The 21,913-nt window shown below is 39.4% G+C and overlaps 2 protein-coding genes across 3 annotated transcripts; one reads left to right on the forward strand and one right to left on the reverse strand.

Moving 5' to 3' along the window:
- Nucleotides 1-1,633: 1,633 nt before the first annotated feature.
- Nucleotides 1,634-7,050, forward strand: LOC131222307 (2-oxoglutarate-dependent dioxygenase DAO-like). Its single transcript, XM_058217332.1, has 3 exons — nt 1,634-2,072; nt 5,304-5,619; nt 6,619-7,050. The coding sequence occupies exons 1-3, from the start codon at nt 1,744-1,746 to the stop codon at nt 6,880-6,882; spliced, it is 909 nt and encodes a 302-aa protein (XP_058073315.1). The 5' UTR covers nt 1,634-1,743; the 3' UTR covers nt 6,883-7,050.
- On the reverse strand, nt 6,878-20,560 carry LOC131222306 (uncharacterized). Of its 2 annotated transcripts, none has more exons than XM_058217330.1 (12): nt 20,414-20,560; nt 13,186-13,274; nt 12,823-12,950; nt 12,196-12,265; nt 10,590-10,706; nt 9,905-10,282; nt 9,343-9,734; nt 8,805-8,904; nt 8,641-8,697; nt 8,008-8,094; nt 7,729-7,857; nt 6,878-7,379 (listed from the first exon to the last, which is right to left on the reverse strand). In XM_058217330.1, the coding sequence occupies exons 3-12, from the start codon at nt 12,930-12,932 to the stop codon at nt 7,062-7,064; spliced, it is 1,758 nt and encodes a 585-aa protein (XP_058073313.1). In that variant the 5' UTR covers nt 12,933-12,950; nt 13,186-13,274; nt 20,414-20,560; the 3' UTR covers nt 6,878-7,061. The 2 variants fall into 2 exon arrangements, with proteins under 2 accessions (XP_058073313.1, XP_058073314.1); XM_058217331.1 differs by having other exon boundaries at nt 13,186-13,261; nt 20,414-20,552.
- Between the last annotated feature and the right edge of the window lie 1,353 nt (nt 20,561-21,913).

Raw genomic sequence — 21,913 nt, forward strand, 5'->3', positions numbered from 1 at the left:
TATAAGTTTTTCATTACCGTGCATGAATTTTAACAAGGTATATAATGGTTGGAATGGATGTCACAAAGGAATCACAGTGGGGTCCACCCTCAACCTACTATCTAAGTAAGCCGACCTTCGTGCGCACGAAGTATCACGCAGTACAGTTCGTAGGAAACCACTGCTCTCTCTCTCTCTCTCTCTCTCTCTCTCTCTCTCTATATATATATATATATATATATATATATATATATATATGATTTTGGAATAGGAGAACCTACTTAAGCCAACTAACCCCGCTAGGTTGCCCACCATATATTTGCAAGATTCCATCGGATAAATGGTAAAAAATCCCATTTATTTTCATTTTTACTATAAATAGTAAGTTTTAAATCTAGTATAACTTTTGATCCTTTTAAGTGATATGAATATATAGTAGAAAAGTTAGGAGAATAAGGTGGTTGGGCCAACTTGGACATTTATCTTTCGCCAAAAACCATGACGTCTAGTATGAATAAAGGCCATCTATAAATAATAAGTTTACTATTCATAGTAAGTTACATTTTTAGGGTGATTGAGTTGAAGTCTAAGTCTAAAACTTTATTCTAAGTTTGAGCTTATTATTTAAAGGGTTTCTTATTTTGTTTATTTTTTTCTAAATCATTAATTAAGTTATTTCAAATTTATTAAGAATTATTTCTGCTTTATTTCCTCGAGGAAAACACTGTGTCTTAGGAAGACAGTTATCGGCCTCATCACATCCCTCCATACGCCACTTCCACACATCTAGGGACCGGCATATGGGGATGGACCATACCTAACAAATGCTCGTTCCGTGGATTTCCCAATTGAAGTTAAATGCTGATTGTTCAGCGGCCAACGTTGACCATACCCTTGTTATAGTTTTTTTCCGTCGCAAAGTCCAGATATAGTCTAGCTGTCGAAATCGGATTGCGTACTGAGTTCAATTAGGTTGGATGTATTTCAAAGGGATTATAGTGTATTTTATAATTTTTAAAAGCATTAATTATATTCTACATAGAAATTGTAGAAATTTTAGTATATTTTATACTTTTTAAACATTAAATTAGATGCTACATAAGGGATGTTGGATGACATTAAAAGCAGCAACTATTAGGTATGGAAACTGAGATGGACTCTGTGAGTCCCACCATAATGTATATGTTTTATCTATGCCATCCATTCATTTGGCCAGATCATTCTACACTATGCCTCCAAAAATGAGACAGATCCAAAGCTTAAGTGCGCCACACTGTAGGAAGAACATTTAAATAGTTAATGTTCAATTTCCCCTATTTTATATAGTGTGTTTCACTTGATCTTTGAATCTGCCTCATTTTTGGGCCATACTCTAAAATAACTTGTACTGATAAATGGATGGAGTGGATATAACACATATATCATGGTGGGGCCTACCAAACTTGGGCTTCGACTTATCATGAATGCTGATTTGAGGGAAGTGACTTACATGAAAATACATGAAATTACATCCAAGCAACGGAGTCCTAAGAAGACGGGTTCCCACGTGAATTCTATTAAGAGGAGACAGCTGGGTCCCACTTATTGTAGTTTTGTATACGATGGTGGAAAAAGAGAGGAAACCGTCCAACTTTTTTATTTTCGTTCTTCTTACGGATGGGGCCGACAAGCTGGTAGCAAGGCGTTATAAAAGGAAAAGAGAACGGCTACCAAGCAAGTATAAGGGGAAGAGGTAACTTTTGCTTTTGGGTTTGGATTTTCGTAATGGATGGTGAAATCCCAGTAATTGATCTCAAGGAATTTCCAGAGCAGCTTGGAAAGCTTCGAGAAGCATGTGAGGAGTGGGGATGTTTCAGGGTTGTGAACTATAAAATTCCGGTGGGGTTGCTGTCGGAAATGAAGTCAGTGGTGAGAAGTCTGCTCGATCTCCCGGTGGAGATAAAACGCCGGAATACTGACACAATCACCGGAAGTGGGTACATGCGGCCCACCCTCCAGAATCCCCTCTACGAAGCGTTGGGGCTCTACGACATCACCTCTTCCGATGCCGTCGATGCCTTCTGCTCTCAGTTGGATGCCACTCCTCACCAGCGGTGCCTTTTCCTTTTTCTTTTCTTTCTTTCTTTCTTTCTTTTTTTTTTTTTCTGCTATCAGTTGGATATCAATATTAAAAACTTCCAAGGGCCCACCTTAATGATGTGTTGTCCATCCGTTTTTCCAGCTCATTTTACGACATGATCCAAAAAATTAACTAGATCCAAATTTCAGTTGGACCACACCACAGGAAACAGTGTTGATTGAAAGCCCACCATTAAAAATTTTCAAAGGCCCATAGTAATGTTTCTTTTTCATCAAAACCCATTGATAAGGTCAACCAGACTTGGAGGAAGGGAATATATAAATATTAGCTTGATCCAAAAGTTTTGTGGCTCACGAAAAGATTTTAATTGTAATTCACCACTGTTTCCAATGGTGTGGTCCACCTAAGATTTGGATCTGCTTCAATTTTCGGATCATGTCCTAAAATGGTCTAGAAAGACGGATGGACGGATATACAAAAAATTCATCAAGGTGGGCTCCACACAGTAAGGGTAACAACCGCATTACTCCCGGGTTAGGTATTACCCGGTTAATGCCTTATCAGGTGTTACCCTTTCCTTGTGGGGCCACCTTTGTAAACTTTTTGTATATCCATGCCGCCCATCCGTTTTTTCATTCATTTTAGGGCGTTATCCCAAAAATTATATATATTCAAATCTCCGGTGATCCAGGCCACTGAAAAAATGTGGTGAATGGGCATTTAAAATTTTTTTTAGGCCACAAAGGTTTTGGATCAAGCTGGTCCTTGTATTTTTCCTTAATCGAGGTCTGGTTGACCTTATCAACAGCTTGGGTGGAAAATAAACATTACGGATATGCTTATGGTGGGCCCTTGGAAGTTTTTAATGGTGGATATTCTATCACAACTGTTTCCTGTTATGTGGTTCACCTGAGATTTGGATCTGCTTAATTTTTGGGTCCACGTGGGTTGGAAAAACGGATGGATGGTGTGGATATACAGCAAATAATCAAAGTGAGCCCCACGGTAAGGGTGTTACCCGGGTCACACAGAAAGCAGTGGGGATTGAATGCCTACCATTGAAAACTTGCTGGGACCCACCTAGGTTTTGGTTGAAGCTGTTATATCTGTTTTCCCTTCAACCAGGTCTTTGTGACCTTATGAATAGTTTGGATGGCAAATAAACACCATGATGGACCTTAGGAAGATTAGAACGTGGGCTTCAGTGTCCCCGCTATTTTCTGTGATGCGGTCCACTTGAGGTTTAGATCTGCCTCATTTTAGTGCATGAATGGATGGATGGTGTGGATATAATATTACATCATGGTGGGGCCCACAAAATTTTGCCATCTCAACACAATGCCGACCTCAATGATGTGATCCGGGTCCCAAAGACTCTGATTTCAACTTGTGACACCTTGCTTTTAACCCTTAAGATAAGCTATTTTATTATTTATTGCCACAATAAATATATTGAAGTTATTTGTTAAATACCAAGTCGAGTTAAGTAAAGACTAGGTCGAGTCATCTCGAGTTGAACTGACCCGACTTCCCAGTGAGTCAAGTTTTCAGGGTAAAAACAAAAAAAAAAAAACTTTGGGAGCGATAAGTAATGTATTCGAGATTCCAAACCTGGAACCGACTAGGTTAGGGACATCAATTGTGGCCAGGCCCAGGCCTAGTCCAATTCGATGGAAACCATCATGAATCGAATTTGGCCCAAAATACATATGAATTGTCCAATCATAGAAGCAAGGTGAAATGCATTGGGTAGTTATCGATTGGAACTTTAAAGATCACTTGATTGGGGAAGCTTTTGGCCACAGACAATGGAGTTTGCATTTTGAGCCAGTTGTGTCACATGTGCCCACATGGAAAATTTTGGTAAGAGATTTGGGCCGATCACTTTATGGGGTGGGTTTCAATCAGTTCAGGTCCTCTTGGTACTCACAACCCTGGATGTTCTGGATTATTGTATTAATAGCATGGATTGTTTGGATTCTGGATCATAATGTTGATAGTCTGGATGGTTTGCATCGTGGTATTGACTACTTGGAAGGTCTAGATCATAATATCCAGAGTCTGGATCCTGTAGCAGTTTGATAGTGTTGCTGGGGGGGGGGGGGGCGGGGCGTGTTCTGTCTAATCTCAACAAATAAGAGTGGTTCCTCTAAATAGCTAATAATAATATGGGCATCTGTTCATGAAAACCCCTTTTCAATAGGGGTGGCCTTTTTCTTATTTTTGTTATTGTAATGCTACTAGTTTACTGGTTAGGACCAACATCTAAATTCAATGTATCAGTTAGCTTATCATTCCCTACCATTACTGACTTTATTGCCTCGTATCCCTCTTGTTGGGCCGTTTCGGGCTGCTACAGCTGTTGCGTTCTTGAATATCCAATCTTTAATAAAGCAGGATCACATTATCTACCAGCAAGTCATGCAAATGTTTTATGATTTTGTTTGCATATTTTTACTCTTATTGTTCCAATTATCTATTAGTAGCCATATATTATCATAATTTAATATTTAAATATGTAATTGAGTTGAGTTGAGTCAACCTGACCCAGCTGGATGTCAAGTTAAGTTGAGGTGGTTTTTAAACCATGACTGTGATTAGCAAGCTGGGCATGGGGCCTGCCAAAATCGTGACCAGGGCTTAATCCCAGTTATGAGAAATTCTGCCACCCAAAAGGTCCCTAAATGTTGTTCCCTAGGTGCTAATGTAAAAATAATAGTAATAACAATAATAATAATAATAATATGAATGAATTGAAACCTTTCTTATTGGATGATCGGGATACTTTTCAAAGATTGAAATTCTTGATCAATGGAGGAACAATATCACTGTTTTTATTCCTCAGGGTTTGGCACCTCAATGTCGGCTCTTTGCCACCTGGGACTGTAATATGTTCCAAGGGTTGGGCTGTTCGCCCATTAAAGCAGTATGCAAGATGGGTTCAGAATGTAGAACTCTTACTTAAATAGGAAAATGTTTGTTATTTGGCAATCCAATCATTAAAAAAAAAAAAAAGGTTTGTATGGGCTTGACTCAGTCCTGCATGAACCGTGAAATAAATGGACCGTCTGGGTACTGATCCATCCCATTTCAATGACACTACCAACTTGTATATGTCCAGGTTTATTTATTTACTTATTTGTATATGTCCAGGATTTATATGAAATAAATCAAAACCAAGTTAAAGAAATAAATTATAATACAGTTTTGTGGAAGTTATCCTTTTCTATCTCTTATCTGGCAGAGAAACAATCAAATCATATGCTCATGAAGTACATGAGCTTGCCATGGACATAGGGTGCAAGATGGCAGAGAGCATGGGTTTAGGCTGTGATTTGTTCAAGGGATGGCCATGCCAGTTTAGAATCAACAAATACTACTTCACAGAGGAAGCTATCGGCTCCACTGGCGTTCAGTTGCATACAGATTCTGGGTTCCTCACCATACTTCAAGAAGATGATTGCGTTGGCGGCCTTGAAGTGATGGACAAAAAGGGTGGATTTGTAGCAGTCAATCCCTTTCCAGGCTCACTACTTGTCAACCTAGGTGATATGGCCAAGGTAACGGTCTAACAGAAAGTTCAACAGATGGTTTTCTCGTTATTGCTTATTATAGTTTTTGAAGTCTTCTACTTACAGCGACACTTAAAAGTAGCTTATTTTCTAGTTGCCGCTACTGCCAGTAGTTGCTTAATGTTTGAGGCGATAGTTGCCTGATTCTGAAATTGTAGAAAATGAAATTGAAAAAAAGAAAAGAGAAAATAAGACACTTAAGTTTAGGTGAGGGCTTGAACTATAGCTTTGTTGCAAAGATGGTAGTTCTTGTAATCTTGATGTTGGCGGCATGATTTTAAGATGTACTGTCCTACTACTCTTGCAAAGAGATGTACTGTCCTACTACTCTTGCAAAGTTTGACAATTGGTACATCCATGCACCTCGGTCCAAACCCTGTCCAACTCGTACGCCTTACTGTAGGCAGGCCACAACCCAGAAATCACATTGGACGGATGAACATAACAGTGTTTGGCAGATATCAAATGGATGTTAAAATGACAAACGGGTATCAAATTAATCAGATTTGAGGATTCTCCATTCAATCTGATTTCAGGGCTGTACCCCATCTACAGCACACCCATGAGATGCATTGGTTGGATTTTAGAATCAGGTACAATTTCACCATGATGAACTTCACCTGGCAGTGATGTACCAGTGGGTGCTGCATGTCCCCAGCCTAGGTAAAGCAGGGTTGATGTCAGTGGTCAGCCGGCCGGTGAAGTTCTTTCCAAGCAAAAATGAGAGGGATTCATAAAGCTTACCCCAAATTGCTGGGTCAAGGATATGATTACTGCAAATTGAAGCCAAGACCCTCAATAGGAATTTTACCCCAACGGATCTACCATTTGGTTATTTGTCCCTATATTAAACTAATAATTGTAATTCATCTAATGGTTTATCCAAACATGACTTCTCTCCTTTGTGGTGGTTTGATGAGGAAAATGTTTCTAAGTGTAACGGACTCTAATGGGTACATGGGTCTGTGGATGTGGATGATGATGTAGGCATGGAGCAATGGTAGATTCTGCAACGTGAAGCACCGTGTGCAGTGCAAGGAAGCAACAATACGAGTCTCAATTGCCATGTTTGTCCTAGGACCCAAGGAGGAAGCACTGGAAGCACCACCTGAGCTTGTGGATTCCAACCAACCTCAGCTCTACCTTCCTTTCACCTATGAAGAGAACCGAAATCTCCGATTTGCCTTGAAAATGCATGCTGGTGAAGCTCTCATGAAATTCACCACAAAACAAACTCCTAATGAAGTTTAGTACCCAAGCTATACTGTAATGTCTTTATTATAAGCTGTAATAGCCATGGCAAGTTACAACAATTTAAGCCTCACTCAATATTGGGGGGGATTGCAGTGCCATTCCCCGTTTGTATTGAACCACAAGGGTGTATTTACATAAAGGAAAATAGTTTTCTATCGTTGGATACATTGAGCAAGTCAGATGGATGTTATATCTTTCACTAACTCTCCATGCATGATGTACCGGAAAGCCAAATTGTGCGGTGCCCACTCGACGCATTTTCCAACTCTTCCTCTAAGGCATCTTCGTATGTCTTTCTTCTGTGCTTCTGGCAAACAGTCACGGACCATCTCTAAAAGGTCGCATAAATCTAGAGAAGCATCCTTGGCAAAGTAGTATAAAACCCTTGGCAGGATTATCTTTTTCTTCTTGGGGATAGAGACACTAATTTGAATAAACTCTTCTCTAGCAAGCTTAAGCTCTGGAAATATCCTCTTGGCTGTGTAGACTCGAACCTAAAACCAACAGAGTTGAGATTAAGGTTGCAGAGTAGCATTAATCACAACCCAACAAATGCATAATTCCAACATAGATACGTCACTCTCATGGTATAAACAAATATATAAATGTCAACAGCAGCAGCATCGTAAAAGCCATTCCCACCTTGTCACCTAGTACTTGCATGTGTATCAAGTGGTATGTAACACAGAACAAATGACATATGAATGCACAGATCAGAAATATAGATATTGACGTCAAGTAGCAAACTTACAATAGCAGCTTGAAACTAAAGCATGATTTGATGATTATCCTTTATGACCATATCAGAATCAAGGGCAATTCAAAAGAGACTTAAATCCATACCATGGGGTCCGAGTACGCCCCTGAACAAAGTGCAAAATGAACAAGTGGTTCCGGATGATCAAGCTCATACATATGCTTTCCATTGCCTGTCCTAAACTTCTTTCCTGGCGAGAACACCATCCGTAGCCACTGCATTCATTTATAAGAGAAAAAGAACAATCATCTCTCAAGGAGCTAAAGCCTATCTAGAGGATCATCTTGGTTCCGAATTGAAAATGCTAAAGGTGAATTATTTTATTTAATAAGAAAATTCTACCCAAAAAAGGTGAAGAACCATACTGGTGCAGGATGATGGGAACGACATCGCAAAATGGAGCTTTGGATCACATAAGCATTTATGGAATGCCCGCCTATGTTATATCCAGCCTGCAGAAGAGCATTTTTGAATGCAGATACAGCAAAAGCATATTAATTGTTCATGCAGAATTCTGGTTTTACCTATAACATTAATCTAAACAATAAAAAATTGGATAGGATACATGATGCAGGTGCATCTGCATGCTGGGATGGAGCAGCCCACAAGATGGGGTCTGTAAGATGCAGAATGGCCACTGGGTGGGTCCCACCGTGGGACCTGTGGGATGTGGGGTAGCCCATGAGGAGGTCTCAATTGGTATGCCTTGGAGGGCCCAGATAAAGCGATATTCTGGTGCTTTCCCAACAACTTTAGAGCTTTTGGTGATTGGCCGGTATTTCCTGGGTTAAGTGGTATAAGAGCAGGAGACCAATGTTCAAATCTCCTTGCAGGTGTGGGTGGATGACCTATATCATCCACACTAGGATGGGGTGGCCCACGAGGTGGTGTATGTGAGATGCAAAATGGTCATGGGGCGGGTCCCACTGTGGGAGCTGTGAGATGTGTTGGCCGGTGCTCCCTGCATCAATACATGAACTGAAATTTAAAATACTTACCTTTTGATTTAAGGATGCAGTTTTCATGCTGTGAGGAATCCCATATGCTAGATTTGCCTGACAAAATAACTCATAAATTATGAAAGAACCAACTTTTAGTGATCTAGAAATATTCACTGAGTGAAAATTTATTGACATGGGAAATTCAGATTCTAACAACATACATGCATCACCAGGGCATTGTGTACGTTGATCCAGAATGCAAGTCTCTCTTCATGCTTCATCTTCCTGGGGTCAACCTTTTCGAGTCGCTGAATGAGTGACCTACAACAAAAGCAATGGCCAAAAAGCAATTATTAAAATGGTATTGAATCACCAATTTTGATCTAATGAGGTCATGACCAATGTTCGAATTAACTGGAAAAGGGGTATTTGATTCATGAACTGAAAATAATTAAATCAGCAAACAAATTATAACATCAAAATGTGCAACATAAATGAATCCGAGGTTGTTAGTATCTAGAGGGCATGAGATGTAGGGCGAGGTACTGCAAAACATCTAAACTACTAACAAGTTATTACCCTTATATGGTAGCATTTGTTTCTGTTTCTGTTTTTGTTTTTTCATAGGTATTATTATAAATAAAAAGAATATAATGCACCTTCATTTGTAGAAAAATCATGCTTATTGGTATCCAGCAAGGTTTCTGTCATGTGTCTTAAAAGAAATCATGAATTAAACTATTAAAGGAGAATGGATACCTGAAATTTTGCAGCATTTTTGCGGCATAATTAAATCTATCATCGTCTAAGGATATCTTGGAAACTTCTACCATTCCCCAATATGGTCCATGTTTCTCTTTCAACCCTTCAAGGTCAAAAGTATCCACTGTAATTTCATCGTTGTTGCATTGAGAACTACAATTATCATCCTGAGGTGAAAATATGCTTGATGAAGACAAAGATGAAGTAGGAGAAGCTGAAAGGCCTCCTATCTGGGTCAGAGGGGGATCAACAAGCTTGCAGTAAATGGCCGACATACATCTGACAATCTCTTCGGAGAGTCTATCAGGGGTTAATGGAAGCAGATCTGCAAGAGAAGCACCAAGATGATCCGCGAGACTTCGTGGGCGTAACCCAGCATTCTGGCTACCCTGTAAGGTCACCACAGAGTTGTGAATTGAGTTGACATGCTATTAATTTCATTGCAGAAGAGATGAAAATGGGATGTCATTTCTCTATTTATCCTGAAGTGAATGCAGTCATGAATACATGATGGAATTACATACATCAAAGATATTGATTTTGAGTGATGCATGCGTACTCTTTTAGAATTTTGTCTTGGAGGGTATGTCGTATCATCTGAATTGGTTGAACTATGAGGATAAAAAATCTGAGCATGCCGGTCTTTACAATCTTGCTGCTCCTCAACACCCTCAAGGCTGTAGGATTGACTCATTCCTTCAGAACATGAATCATTATATACACACAGCGGATTGGAGTGAACCGTGCAATTTGTTTGTTCTAATATCGGAGGTCCAGAATCTTGCATGAGTGGAGCAGAGCCTTGGCACATTAGAGCAGAAGGCTTGACAGTTAGATGGTGATCAAAAGCTGTCCGATATAGTGAAAGAAGATACTGTTCCAAATGCATAACTTCCAACTCAAGCACTGCAATCTCCTTGATCAATTCTGCAGCAGGCTATATTTCAAATAGTGAAGGGTTAAACTTTTGAAACTTCAACAACCCAGAAAACTAAAACAAAAATTCCCTTCAGAAATTATAGTTTGGAAGGAAAAGAGCAGGTCATACAAACAGATTGCATTCAAGAATAACCGAATGTAGTAAATGGCTGGTATATAATTTGGAATGATTGAAGTAATAGATTAAGAACACTATCACCAAAGTAGTGTTAGAAGAGGCACTTTAGCCTGTGTTACTTTTATTTTCGTTTATAAATAATAGAAAGAAAGATTTCAAGCTATACACAGAACATAAATAATAGAACCTTTGGTATTGGAGTGCCATTTGAAGCAACGTAGGTGGGAGAATTACATCCCAATGCCTTCTCCAGAACCCTCCTTAGGGAACACTGTTCATGCAGACTTCTCTCCAGATGGACAATCTACATGAAGAGTAAAAGAGAGCAAAAATTGTAGGGTTGAGAAACCTTGATACCGTTAAAAGAAGTTAAAATCCAATCTCTTATCGATACATGGTCCAATGTGTGAAAAACATCAGAGTATTAATTTTCGTGGCTACAAATAAATTACAATCACCATCACCAAATGAGAAGGATTAAACTCAATAAATCTAAGAGCCGATTTGGGTGAGGGATTTTGGGCAGGGATTTATGAAATCCACAAATTTCAAAACTCCCCTGTTTGTTCTTCGTGGGGATATTCCAAATCCTTGGGTTTTCAAATTCACTCCCCCCATAAATCCATGGATTTGGTGCAAATCCAAGTCCCCATAAAACTAACTTTTGCAAATTCACCTGATGAGAGATTTTCTTAAAAGCAATAAAAGTTAGTTCTATAACAATAAATGCTTGGACATTTGATGTAGAGCGGGTCGCAGACAGTTTCATGGCCAGGATGGATCAGAAAAGGACCAGTCGACGACAGAAGTGATCCGGACCGTCGGACCTTAGATCGGGCGTATCTCGCAATCCGGAATGAGTTACCGACATAAAATATATGATTTTGGGGTAGAACGAGCTACTTTAGCCAACCAACCCCGCTATGCCGGGTTACGCAGCCCGGAATTGCGAAAAACCCCTGGATCGACGGTCATTTCGACGGTCGTTTCCCTGCTTTAATTTCGTTTTTGCTATAAATAGTAAGTTTTAGTTTGATTATAACTCTTCATCCGTCGGGCTTTAGGAGTTGCGTCCAACGTGAAAAGAGCTTAGAATAATTAGGGGAACGGTTTGGTGAAGCCAAATAGGACACTTACTATTTTTGGCCGAAAACCTTGCGCACTAGTAGACATCACGACCATCTATAAATAGTAAGTTTACTATTTATAGTAAGTCGCGGATTCTAGGAGTTTTAGTTGTAGTTTGATTCTGATTTCTTTCCCATTGCTTGGTACCCCTATTTAAAGGGTTGTGAACTCGTTTTTAGTCATCAATTAATCAATTTTGAATTTCTTAGAATTTATTTCTATTTTTCTACTTTCTTTCCTCGTGGATTCAAGAAGTCTTGTGAGGAGTCCAAAGAAGCTCCGTGGATTCGGAGTAGTTATCCTCATCACGTTCATCCCTGCGTCAACATTGCAACAAAATGCACCCAAGTCCATGGATATGTAGCTTGATTCCCAAACAGTGGACTTTGGTATTTGCCAAATCCAAATCCATGAATTTGACAAGTTCATGGGTAAACAAACTTCATATTTTCATTTCCCTGATCCCAAACAGAGCCTAAGATACAAGAAAATACCAAAATTAATGGAAAACGACATAAGTATCCTTGTAGCCCCATCATTGATTCTAAAGTATATTTAATATGGAATTATATCAAGAAAGCATCTGTTTGACATTTATCATTCTTATGAGAGAGAGAGAGAGAGAGAGAGAGAGAGAGAGAGAGAGAGAGAGAGAGAGTGCTTACAGAATTAGAGTATTGGGATGATCTAGGTGACATATTTAGCAAATCTTCAGGCAATCCATCATCAGGAGCGCTGCAGTTAGAATCATAGAAATTTTTGAGCATTTGAAGTATGAAATGGAATCAAGCAATAATCATAAAAATGTTTGAGTTAGAAGCCGACATTTAAAGTAGTCAATCCTTCAAAATGAAAGTCTCTCTGCCTGTTTTTCTTTTTTTGGCCAAATTCTTTGATTGTATAGAGAAAAATTGGGATCCTGATCATCTATAATGGAGTTTTGCATTCATGAGCCTTCATATTCAAAATATTTTCTAATATACAAGCTAGTAGTGCAATTTTGATATCAACTCTCTACAAAGGAGTGGAAGATTTACATAATGAGGCAACATGGATGAGCTAAAACCCATTAGCATTTAAAAATAAATTTTCTTGTTGACAGATTTACATAACCCTCAACGCATAACTGATGTTTGATAGAATCAGATTGTGATTCTTATCAAAGATAGAGCACCCACATTCATATTTTCCAAATTGTGTGTATATATATATATATATATATATATATATATATATATATATATATATATATAAAATCGTTCTCTATGGCCTATGATAACCAAAACGTTTACCTCTGCGAACGCCTATGCCAAGATGAAGAAGAAGAAGAAAGAGAAGGTGAATAGCAACTGGCACGCAGCATATTTGCAGTGGAATCCTTCAACTCTTTCGGCGTCTCCATCTGCTACTTTCAAAAATCCTATGCACCAATGAATGTGTTTTATCAAGTGACACACAACCAACGGAAATGAACAAGATAAACAAAAACGAACTGAAGACAATAATGGGTTTCGGAAAGAAGGCATTGATGAAAGTATGGGAATTGATCCCATCTTCAATCAACTGCAGAGATTAACATTAAAAAAATAAAAAATAAAAAAGAAGAAGAAGAAGAAAGAAAATTCAAATCTCTATAGAAGGGAGAGAGGCCACACCTGAATGGATTCAAATGCTATGAATTGGTAACAGAAAGAAAAGGGCGCCTCATCTTTAGATAGAAAGCATCAGCACCTGCATATATTATCTGAGAGATGAAGAAATCAAGGAGAGCTGTAGGAGCTGGTAATGCAGGTTGCTAGAAGACATTGCAGGAAAAAGATAGATGGGACAGAAAATAATCTGAGATACTGAAACAGGCTACCAAACAACAAAAACTCTGCTGGGGATATGACCCACCAATAAAAATAGATAAATAATAATAGGAGGGTCTTAACCATTGCTTCCATGGAGATTTGATAGTGTCTGGAATTAATTAATTACAATTCAAAGCCTCTCATTAGGTGGGAGTTATAAAGCAGCTGAGACTGTGATAATGACATGGGCAGAGGAGCAGGTATTTCTGCTCTGCCTACTATCAAAAAAGAAAAGAGATCCATCTTCTCCGATACACTACCTTCTTTTCATAGGGAATGATGTAATCCTGCTATTAACAACACTAATATCATAGAGCAATGAAAGCGAGAGATGCTGCTACTTCCTCTTCGAATTTGGACTGTCATTTTCTACTTGTGATGTGGGATTAGTTGTACACGTGTCATACATGTAGCTTAGCTTAAGCATTTCAAATCATGTCATCCAATCAGATGAAGTTCATGAACCCAAAATCAGACTGTTTGAACTTTGAAGCATCCAAGCAAGTCTCTGATGAGTAGACATTTGTATGGTTGAGATCTGGTCCTGTAATTATTCATTTAGGTACCAACCAATTGTTAAGATGGGAAATCCTTCTTGTGTAAACCTTTTTTGCTAATAACCCATCTAAAGTGGGCCCACTATTTAGACGGCCGTGTGTGAGTCCATCTGGCGAAGTGTGTGAAAGATACAATTCCCGAAAAGCAGTCTGTGATATTTATTAAAGGAAAGGGAAGCGCTTTAAAGACTGAGAGTACCGATTTTACGCGGAAATAACCAACTCACCATATTCCTGTCACTAAAAGATGTAAAAAGAGCCGCGCTTGCATAACTCATGCACTGAGAGCAACGTGGCTACAATCTTCGCCCATCACCTACGCTGCCTCATTTTCACATTGGTAACTCGCGCACTGTACAGGGATCACCTATCATTATTTTAGCATAGGGTCTACCGTGGTGTTTTATATACCATCCAATCAGTTCATCTAAATTTCCCAGTATTCTAAAAACTAAGGTAGGCAATACCATAATTTCATGGGATGATCCATATCCGATTGTTGAATTAGCTTGATTTTATTTTATTTTATTATATATATATGAGTAATTAGTTATATAAACATCGGACGGTGGATGCTTATTGCACGGTTGAAATGAAAATTATTCAACATTCCTGTTTCAGAGAACCAGTTCCATTTATCAGAAAGAGGTTGGGATATTTGAAAGCAGGATTAAGGGACAGTGATTTAGGCGCCGTGGGTTCCACCCTTCACATACGACTTAAATTGATTTAACGCATGCCATGGATGGGAGAGGTCATAGAAGAGATTTTGGGCACATGGACCGTTAAGTAACGTGGCCGGAGATGATAAAAATGTAGGTATCGCCTCTACAGCTCCTATGGTAACAAAGCGATGCAGTTTTTGGGAGGGTCGAGCAACTTGTACAATTCGTCCCTAGTAATTGTACAATCTATGGCGCAGAGATTTTGCAGAACTGTCCAGCCTCCAAATGCATGATATTATGGGCCCCACAATCAATTATACATGCACCAAAAGTCTCCCACCCAAGTAAATGATAAGATAAAAATACAAGAATATTTCCCATTACTGAAAATCGAGGATCTTCGAATCTAGAGGCTCTTTCTTTCATTTTTATTTATTTTTTTACATGGCCCCTTTGCAGCGACTCTCATCATAATAACTTCTGCATCACTACAATTTGGGCCCCACCTGTTCAAGCTGGATCACGGAAGGAATTTTAAGATCTATGGGCCCAAGCATTCTGTAATAACTATGGTGGCCAAGGGGTTGGGCTTGGCTGGCCCCGCCCAAGTCCAACCTGCTTTGGGTTGAGTCTAGACCCTGAGCCCCATAGCATCATTTTTAGGTCTGATTATTAATTAAGCTGTCAATAATCATTCATTTACCTAAAGGCCCACTGAGTAGTCCTAACATTTCTGGGCTGAGCATTGGGATGGTAGACATAGCTCATCCGCCATTTAGCTCATGGCTGGAGTTGGACATTACTTCATCCAACCCTGTCTAACCATTATCCATAAAGGCTCATTTTGCACTGCTTCTGAAGATGTACATAAGCCGTTAATAGTAAATATAATCCGAATCCTTGCTTGCCATAAGAAGGAAAATCCTGTTTGTTGCAATCTAATTGGACCACATTAATGCAGCGATGCTGATATGTTAATGATGATAAGTTATGGCTCATCAGGTGGATAGCTTCCGGCCTAGCATACAAGTGTGACATCCACCTTATCCAATAGATTTGCCCATTAAGATGATCCCCATCCACTCATCAGATAAGTCATACTATGAAGAATAATGTATAGTGGTTAATAAATAACAAAATAAAAGTGTGGTCCACATGATGAGTGGTTGGGACAGATCTTTACATGAGTTGTTCTTAATGCTGGGGCCAACCTATTGGATAGTTTGGATGTAGCATCACCATGACATGTTGAAAGTTATCTGTTGGGTGGCCTATAAAGATAGAGTATTTCTCATCAATAATTTTCTCAAATTTATTGAGAATTTGTACTATAAAAATATATTTGAAAAACATAAATGAAAAAAGAACAACTGGCCTACAATTTTGATGCATTGGCCCCAAGAATGAGGTTGGTAAACTAATTAGATAGATACTATTTATTAAATAAATGTACCACTGAAAAAGACTTCTCAAAGTTCTCCATCTATCCACTTATTTCTTATGTTACGGACCATTTTTTTTTTTTTTTTAGGGCTAGCATGTTAGTACACACCCATTTCAGTACACACTCCATGTTAGCCACCCCTGCTAGGGATCGATACTACGACCTTAAGTGTTGAAACGAGGTATCTCCACTCAGTCTGCCAGTTGAGCCATGGATCTGAGTGTTCTAATGTCATAGACCTTGACTACCCCAACTTAAATTGATCAAAGGCTTTTAATATGAATGGTCAAGACCATTTATAGAAAATAGTTCCAGTTAATTATTTTATCCATCTGATTCGTAGTGATTCTATCACTTCTGTTAGGCAGCTATAACCATCCCATCCATGGCTTGGAAAATGGATGGCTGCAGCCAAAAAGGCCAAACCAAAGATGGGTTGGATCATCCAATGTGTGATATTTTTGTAGTGGCCCATGAAATGTATTTTGGACTTTGGACAGTTGAGATCAATCAATTGGACTGGCCAAATGAAGTGATGCAATTGAGAGTACTATAACTAATATTACCATTAGAGCACCGGAACATCCCTCCTTATTTTAATGTTTTTGGTAGTTAGGTTGCCTAAAACCTCTTCTTGAAGCAGCGCCAAACAGGCCCCACAAATATCGGCCGATTGCTTATGTATGTTCTCAACCATTTTGTTTTGTAGGCTGCTAATTGGAAATTTTCTACTTGTCATTTGTACAATTGGTTCTTGGTCTACCCAAGTGTGGCCCACCTGATGAAAAGCTTATCTATATATTTTTTTCAATGCTAAATGTAAAAGAAACACATTCGGCTACCCAGAAATTGAATAGAGGATAACTGGCCGTTCCATTGAAATCTGGACAGTGTGACATGATCTGATGATTGATCCGAACAGATTATGAGGTTCAACATGCATACAAGTTGGCACATGTGATGCGTGCGTGGAAGGGCGAGCCTGTGGGGCTTGCAAACGTCGTGAATCGATATTTGCTTGACCCATGGCCAGCGCGTGGTCTGGACCATTCATACGGTGGACTCTACCATTAATGAGCCAAAGCCCCTAAATCCCACCTATTAAATCACCAACGTTTCCCACACATTCGGACAGCTCAGAATCGTCCCATCTAGGTGATAGGTGACGTCCACATTCCCACATGGCAGATTTACCAACATGTGCCACGTGTATCAACTATCAACCACGCATAAAGGGGAAACGTACTTTTGTGGGCGATAGTTTCTTGCCACCATGCCAGCCTGGGAAATGCCTATAATAGATCTGGTCCATTCATTAGGTGGACCCTACTGTGAACATGCACTGGCCTAAAGATCAGGCAAGCCTGTTCATCAGTTTAACCATATGTAATATTGGTCTATACCTCATGTTTGGGCTAATGTCCTGAAAATGATCCGGCAAAACCATAAAAAGGGAGTGGATATAACACAAATCGTGGTAGACCCAATAGAGATTAGAGCACATCCAACTCTTGCCAACAATCCACAAAGGGGTCCACTATGGCGAATATTTTATGTCCACTTTGTCTAATGGTTTAGATGATTCATTTTAGGATATGAGCTTATATATATATATATATATATATATATATATATATATATATATATATATAAAAGGCCTGTTAAAAACTCAAGTGGACCACAGCTATGGAAATAACGCAAATAAAGATGCCATTATTAAAAACTTATGGGAGAGCCAATATTAGTTTTGAATTAAGCTGATATTTGTGTTTTCCCTCTATTCAAAATAAAGTCAGCTTATGGCTAGGTTGGATGGCCTGTAAACATCACAGTAGCCGATGTCTCTCCCCACTGTTTGCTTATGGTGTGGTCCACTTAGAAGTTTGGAATTGTATTTGTGTTTGGACTCATGCCCTAAACTGAGCCAGTAAAATGGATAAAAAGGAGTGGATATAGCACATACATCACCGTGTCCCCACAGCTGCGGCTTCAAATCAGTCCGCGTGAAAGCAAGTCCGTATTGATTCTGGTCCATCTGTGTGGGCGAGTGGGCTTTCTCCCACCTATGAAGGTGCATCCAGATTCCTGACGCACATGACATATAAAAGGGTCTTAGGCTCATGGCACGTTTAGGAGTAAAATAAGTCCTTTGAGAGGCCTTTCCCAGGCTTCATAAAAACACCATAACATAGGGAATTTATGGTTTTAGAACTGCAGTGTGCATGTCCTGTCATCCTGACCATTCAAATGTGGGGCAAATTGTGGATGGAGTATGCCCTGAAAATCACAACCACAGAGGAATCCTGTCCTTTCAAATTGGTGGCTACCAAATGGAAGGCCAATGGTGGGGTTACTATCAACTGCTGGGTGTAAGTTTTGGATGATCCCAATCCATAAATGGGCCAGTAATTTGGATAGTTTGGATTTCCTAATTATATGAGCCCCACTAATTTTGATACACTGAACTTATGGCAAGAGTGCAGCCTAATCTCCTTATTCCACAAAAGAGAATAGATATTTACACGCACCTTTTTCAATCTCCCACTATGGGATATGAAATGACAGGCATTTGCACGATTTACTCCTGGGATTCGTGTTGCTGATACTTGGAATCTGGGTCACCAGTACGTGTACCCGCAGGGTGCCCACTCGCGGAGATACTTGGATGATCTGAACAGTTCAGGTTTTGGGTGCTGCCTCTTGTATTAATAAATAGAGGGTTATGACCGTTGATATGTAAGATGACTGTGGACTAAAGAAAAAGTTTTCAATGGCTCAAATTCAACTCGATAAATCAATTATCAGGATCATTTCCTCTAGGGTGTAATGGATCATGGCAATTTCAATTAGTCCCCACGGAATGAACGCTCCTGATTGTCCAACCATCTTTACACGTGGCCGCGTTGCACGCACATGCTGCTGATCCTCAGTCAGGCTATGCAATATAATCCCCGTGTTTAGATATTTACACCACCCATTACTTATGATAGATAAACCCATTTTTAGTTTTTTTTTTTTTTTAAAAAAAATTAATCTGTTGAAAAGTTATTGACCGTACCACCTACTTTCCAGTACCGATTCACGGACGCGAACTGCCTGCCTCTGCCGACAGCAAGTTCCTGCAGTCGGAGGCTACGGGAAGCCCGCTGGGTGTGACATTCACGCCGTCCATAAGTTTCGCATTGGTGCATGAGCCCAAGAATTAGGCAGATACATAACTCACCAGTGCCACACCACAGAAACAGAAAAAATGGAAACGTCTGCTGTTGAAAACTTTATTTGATTTAGGGATCCAGAAATTCTACTGACAGGGTTATTCCCACTTTCTTGTCAGGTGGCCCACTCGGGTAATATATCTCCTTCACTTTTGGGCTCGTGTCCTAGCGATGGATGGAGAAACTTGTAGACCGTGTGATGTCATCCTGCCATCACGGTGGGCTGCACGTATCTTTTAGGCGAGAAATGTAAATGTAACTACCATAGAGTAATTCTGTGGGGCCTACTGTGATGTATGTATCTTATCCATGTCATTTATCCATTTTTTCGGCTCATTTTAGGACATGAACCCAAGGATTGATTCATATCTAAAGTGCAAGTGGGCCACACCATAGGAAATAATGACAATAGAAGGCCTATTGTTGAAAACTTTTTAAGGCTCACAAAGTTTCCCCAAAAAGTTATCGATCATGTTCGTATTTGTGTTTTCCCTTCATTCATGTCAATGTGACCTTATGAACATGTTGGATGGCAGATAGGTATCGCTGTAGGCCCTAGGAAGATTTCAATTATCTCTACTGTTTCCTTCCTTTGGTATGGTCCACTTGAGCTTTGGATATAATTCAATTTTGATCTCATGGCATAAAATGAACTGATAAAAGGAATGGATAGCGTGGACAAGACACATACATCAAGGTGGGTCCCACGAAGTTTACTCGGACTCTTGACGCAATATGCGTGGCTGGGCGATTTACAATTGAGGTAGTGCCCTCCTGCCAAATTGTCTTGAATGTAGAAATCTGAACGGTACAAAAAAAAAGGTTGGTCTTCATCATGACCATCAAGTTGTATTAAAATCAGTCCAGTCCAAGCATTAGGTGGGCGAGCTGTTGAAACCAAAACCAAGGAACAAACGAAGATCTAACACACCATACAGGTTCGATCTACCTCATTCCCTGATTTTCAGGCTATCTGAGCCTCCTTAAGAGGAATAGGTTTTGCACGGATTGGATGCACCTTACATGATATATTTTGGTGGGGTCCAGAGGGATGTACCTGACTATTTCTCTTCATAATTAAAACAGCATATATATATATAGAGTAGGGAAATGCAATGAAGGAGAGAGGAAATTGAGGGAAGATGGAACCTTGTGCATTCTGCCCTGGATGTATTTTCTGTTTGGATGCTACCTTCGACTTTCCCAAGGCGCCTTAGAGCTGGGACTCTCTTTTATCGTTTTCCTTGCTTCCTCCAAGAAAGAAAGAAAAGCAAATTCCCTCTATCACTAATAAATTCGCTCTTCTCTGTCTCTCCCTTCTCACTCCCTTGTAAGGGTGAAGAGAGTTGCGACGAAGCAAACCTTGGGTATCGAGTGGCTGAAAGCGAAACGCATTTCAGCTGATAACAGCAAAAAGCTTCTCTGCAACCCTTAAAGTGTAAGCCTCATATCCAAATCACTAGACCTAAATCCAGCCTGATTGTTAATTGGGCCAGAAAAATTAACCTACTTCCAACTAAATATCATAAGACATAAAATGGTTAAATGATGGTTCGCAGCAATGCTTAAAAATGGAAGCAACAAACTAAACACCTCAAAAAAAAAATAATTAATCCTTTACCTGATTATCCAATTGCCAAACTTCTAACTGGATTTAATATTGATATCACCATATCTGTATATGACCATCCCATTATTCGAATATATTTTCATAATAACCCAATTGATAATATTCTAGCCTAATATATTAAATACTATGGGCTTTTTTGACATCTCTACTTTAATTAAATTAGAGTTTTTTAAATAAGAGTTATTCTAATAAGCTTTTTTTTTTTTGGTTCTATATCTTGTTTTAAATAAGTTTCTTTGGTAAAATTACTTTTTCAAAACACGAAAAGCTTTTATTTGAAATAATCACATTTGATAAAACTTTCGAATAAGAGTATTTTTTTAGGGGTACTTGATATTATTTTTGCTGGATCTCACCGTATATGGATTGTGCCTCAAATGACAAAAGAATAGATGGCTATATCCTTCTTGTTTTAAGAAATTTACGCTATCCATTATGTCGTACATTGGATGTAGATCATTCATCATATGGAGCCAACCTTTGATGTAGACCATTTATTGTGAGAGCCAAACCTTCGAAGTGGACTGTCCATCATGCGAGGCTCATTTTGGATGTAGACCATTCATCATTATGGGTTGACTTTTGACATGGACCATCCATTATATATATGGGGCTCACTTTCACCCAGATGCATTAGGGAGGGTCCACCATCAATGCTAATTGTCTTTAACGAGGGCTCCCTTAATGTCCACAACCCATCACCCATCACGTGGAGTCCATATTTAATGTCTATAGTATGGGCCCCACCGTTGAAGTGGATTGTCCATCATGTGGGGCCACTTTTGATATCCACCTTCCATCGTGTGGGGCACACCTTTTATGTGGATCATCCATCATGTTGGTCCACTTTAGATATGGGTTGTCCATCATGCGAGACCTTTAATGTAGAGCATCTATCATGGGGGGTCATACTTTGATGTAGGCTATCTATCATGTGGAGCATCTATCATGGGGGGCCATACTTTGATGTAGGCCATCTATCATGTGAAGTCTACCATATCCATTATGTGAGCCCACCT

The sequence above is a fragment of the Magnolia sinica genome, chromosome 13 (genome assembly GCF_029962835.1).
Source record: "Magnolia sinica isolate HGM2019 chromosome 13, MsV1, whole genome shotgun sequence".
In the NCBI taxonomy this organism is placed as follows: Eukaryota; Viridiplantae; Streptophyta; class Magnoliopsida; order Magnoliales; family Magnoliaceae; genus Magnolia; species Magnolia sinica.

Excerpts from the sequence above, each read along its gene's own strand:
- LOC131222307 (XM_058217332.1), top strand. The coding sequence starts at position 1,744 with ATGGATGGTGAAATCCCAGTAATTGATCTCAAGGAATTTCCAGAGCAG. Across the intron at positions 2,073-5,303 it reads GATGCCACTCCTCACCAGCG|AGAAACAATCAAATCATATG; the intron begins GTGCCTTTTCCT and ends CTTATCTGGCAG. Across the intron at positions 5,620-6,618 it reads ACCTAGGTGATATGGCCAAG|GCATGGAGCAATGGTAGATT; the intron begins GTAACGGTCTAA and ends ATGATGATGTAG.
- LOC131222306 (XM_058217330.1), bottom strand. The coding sequence starts at position 12,932 with ATGGAGACGCCGAAAGAGTTGAAGGATTCCACTGCAAATATGCTGCGT. Across the intron at positions 10,707-12,195 it reads CATCCCAATACTCTAATTCT|ATTGTCCATCTGGAGAGAAG; the intron begins GTAAGCACTCTC and ends CTCTTCATGTAG. Across the intron at positions 8,095-8,640 it reads CTGCATCCTTAAATCAAAAG|GCTGGATATAACATAGGCGG; the intron begins GTAAGTATTTTA and ends GCTCTTCTGCAG.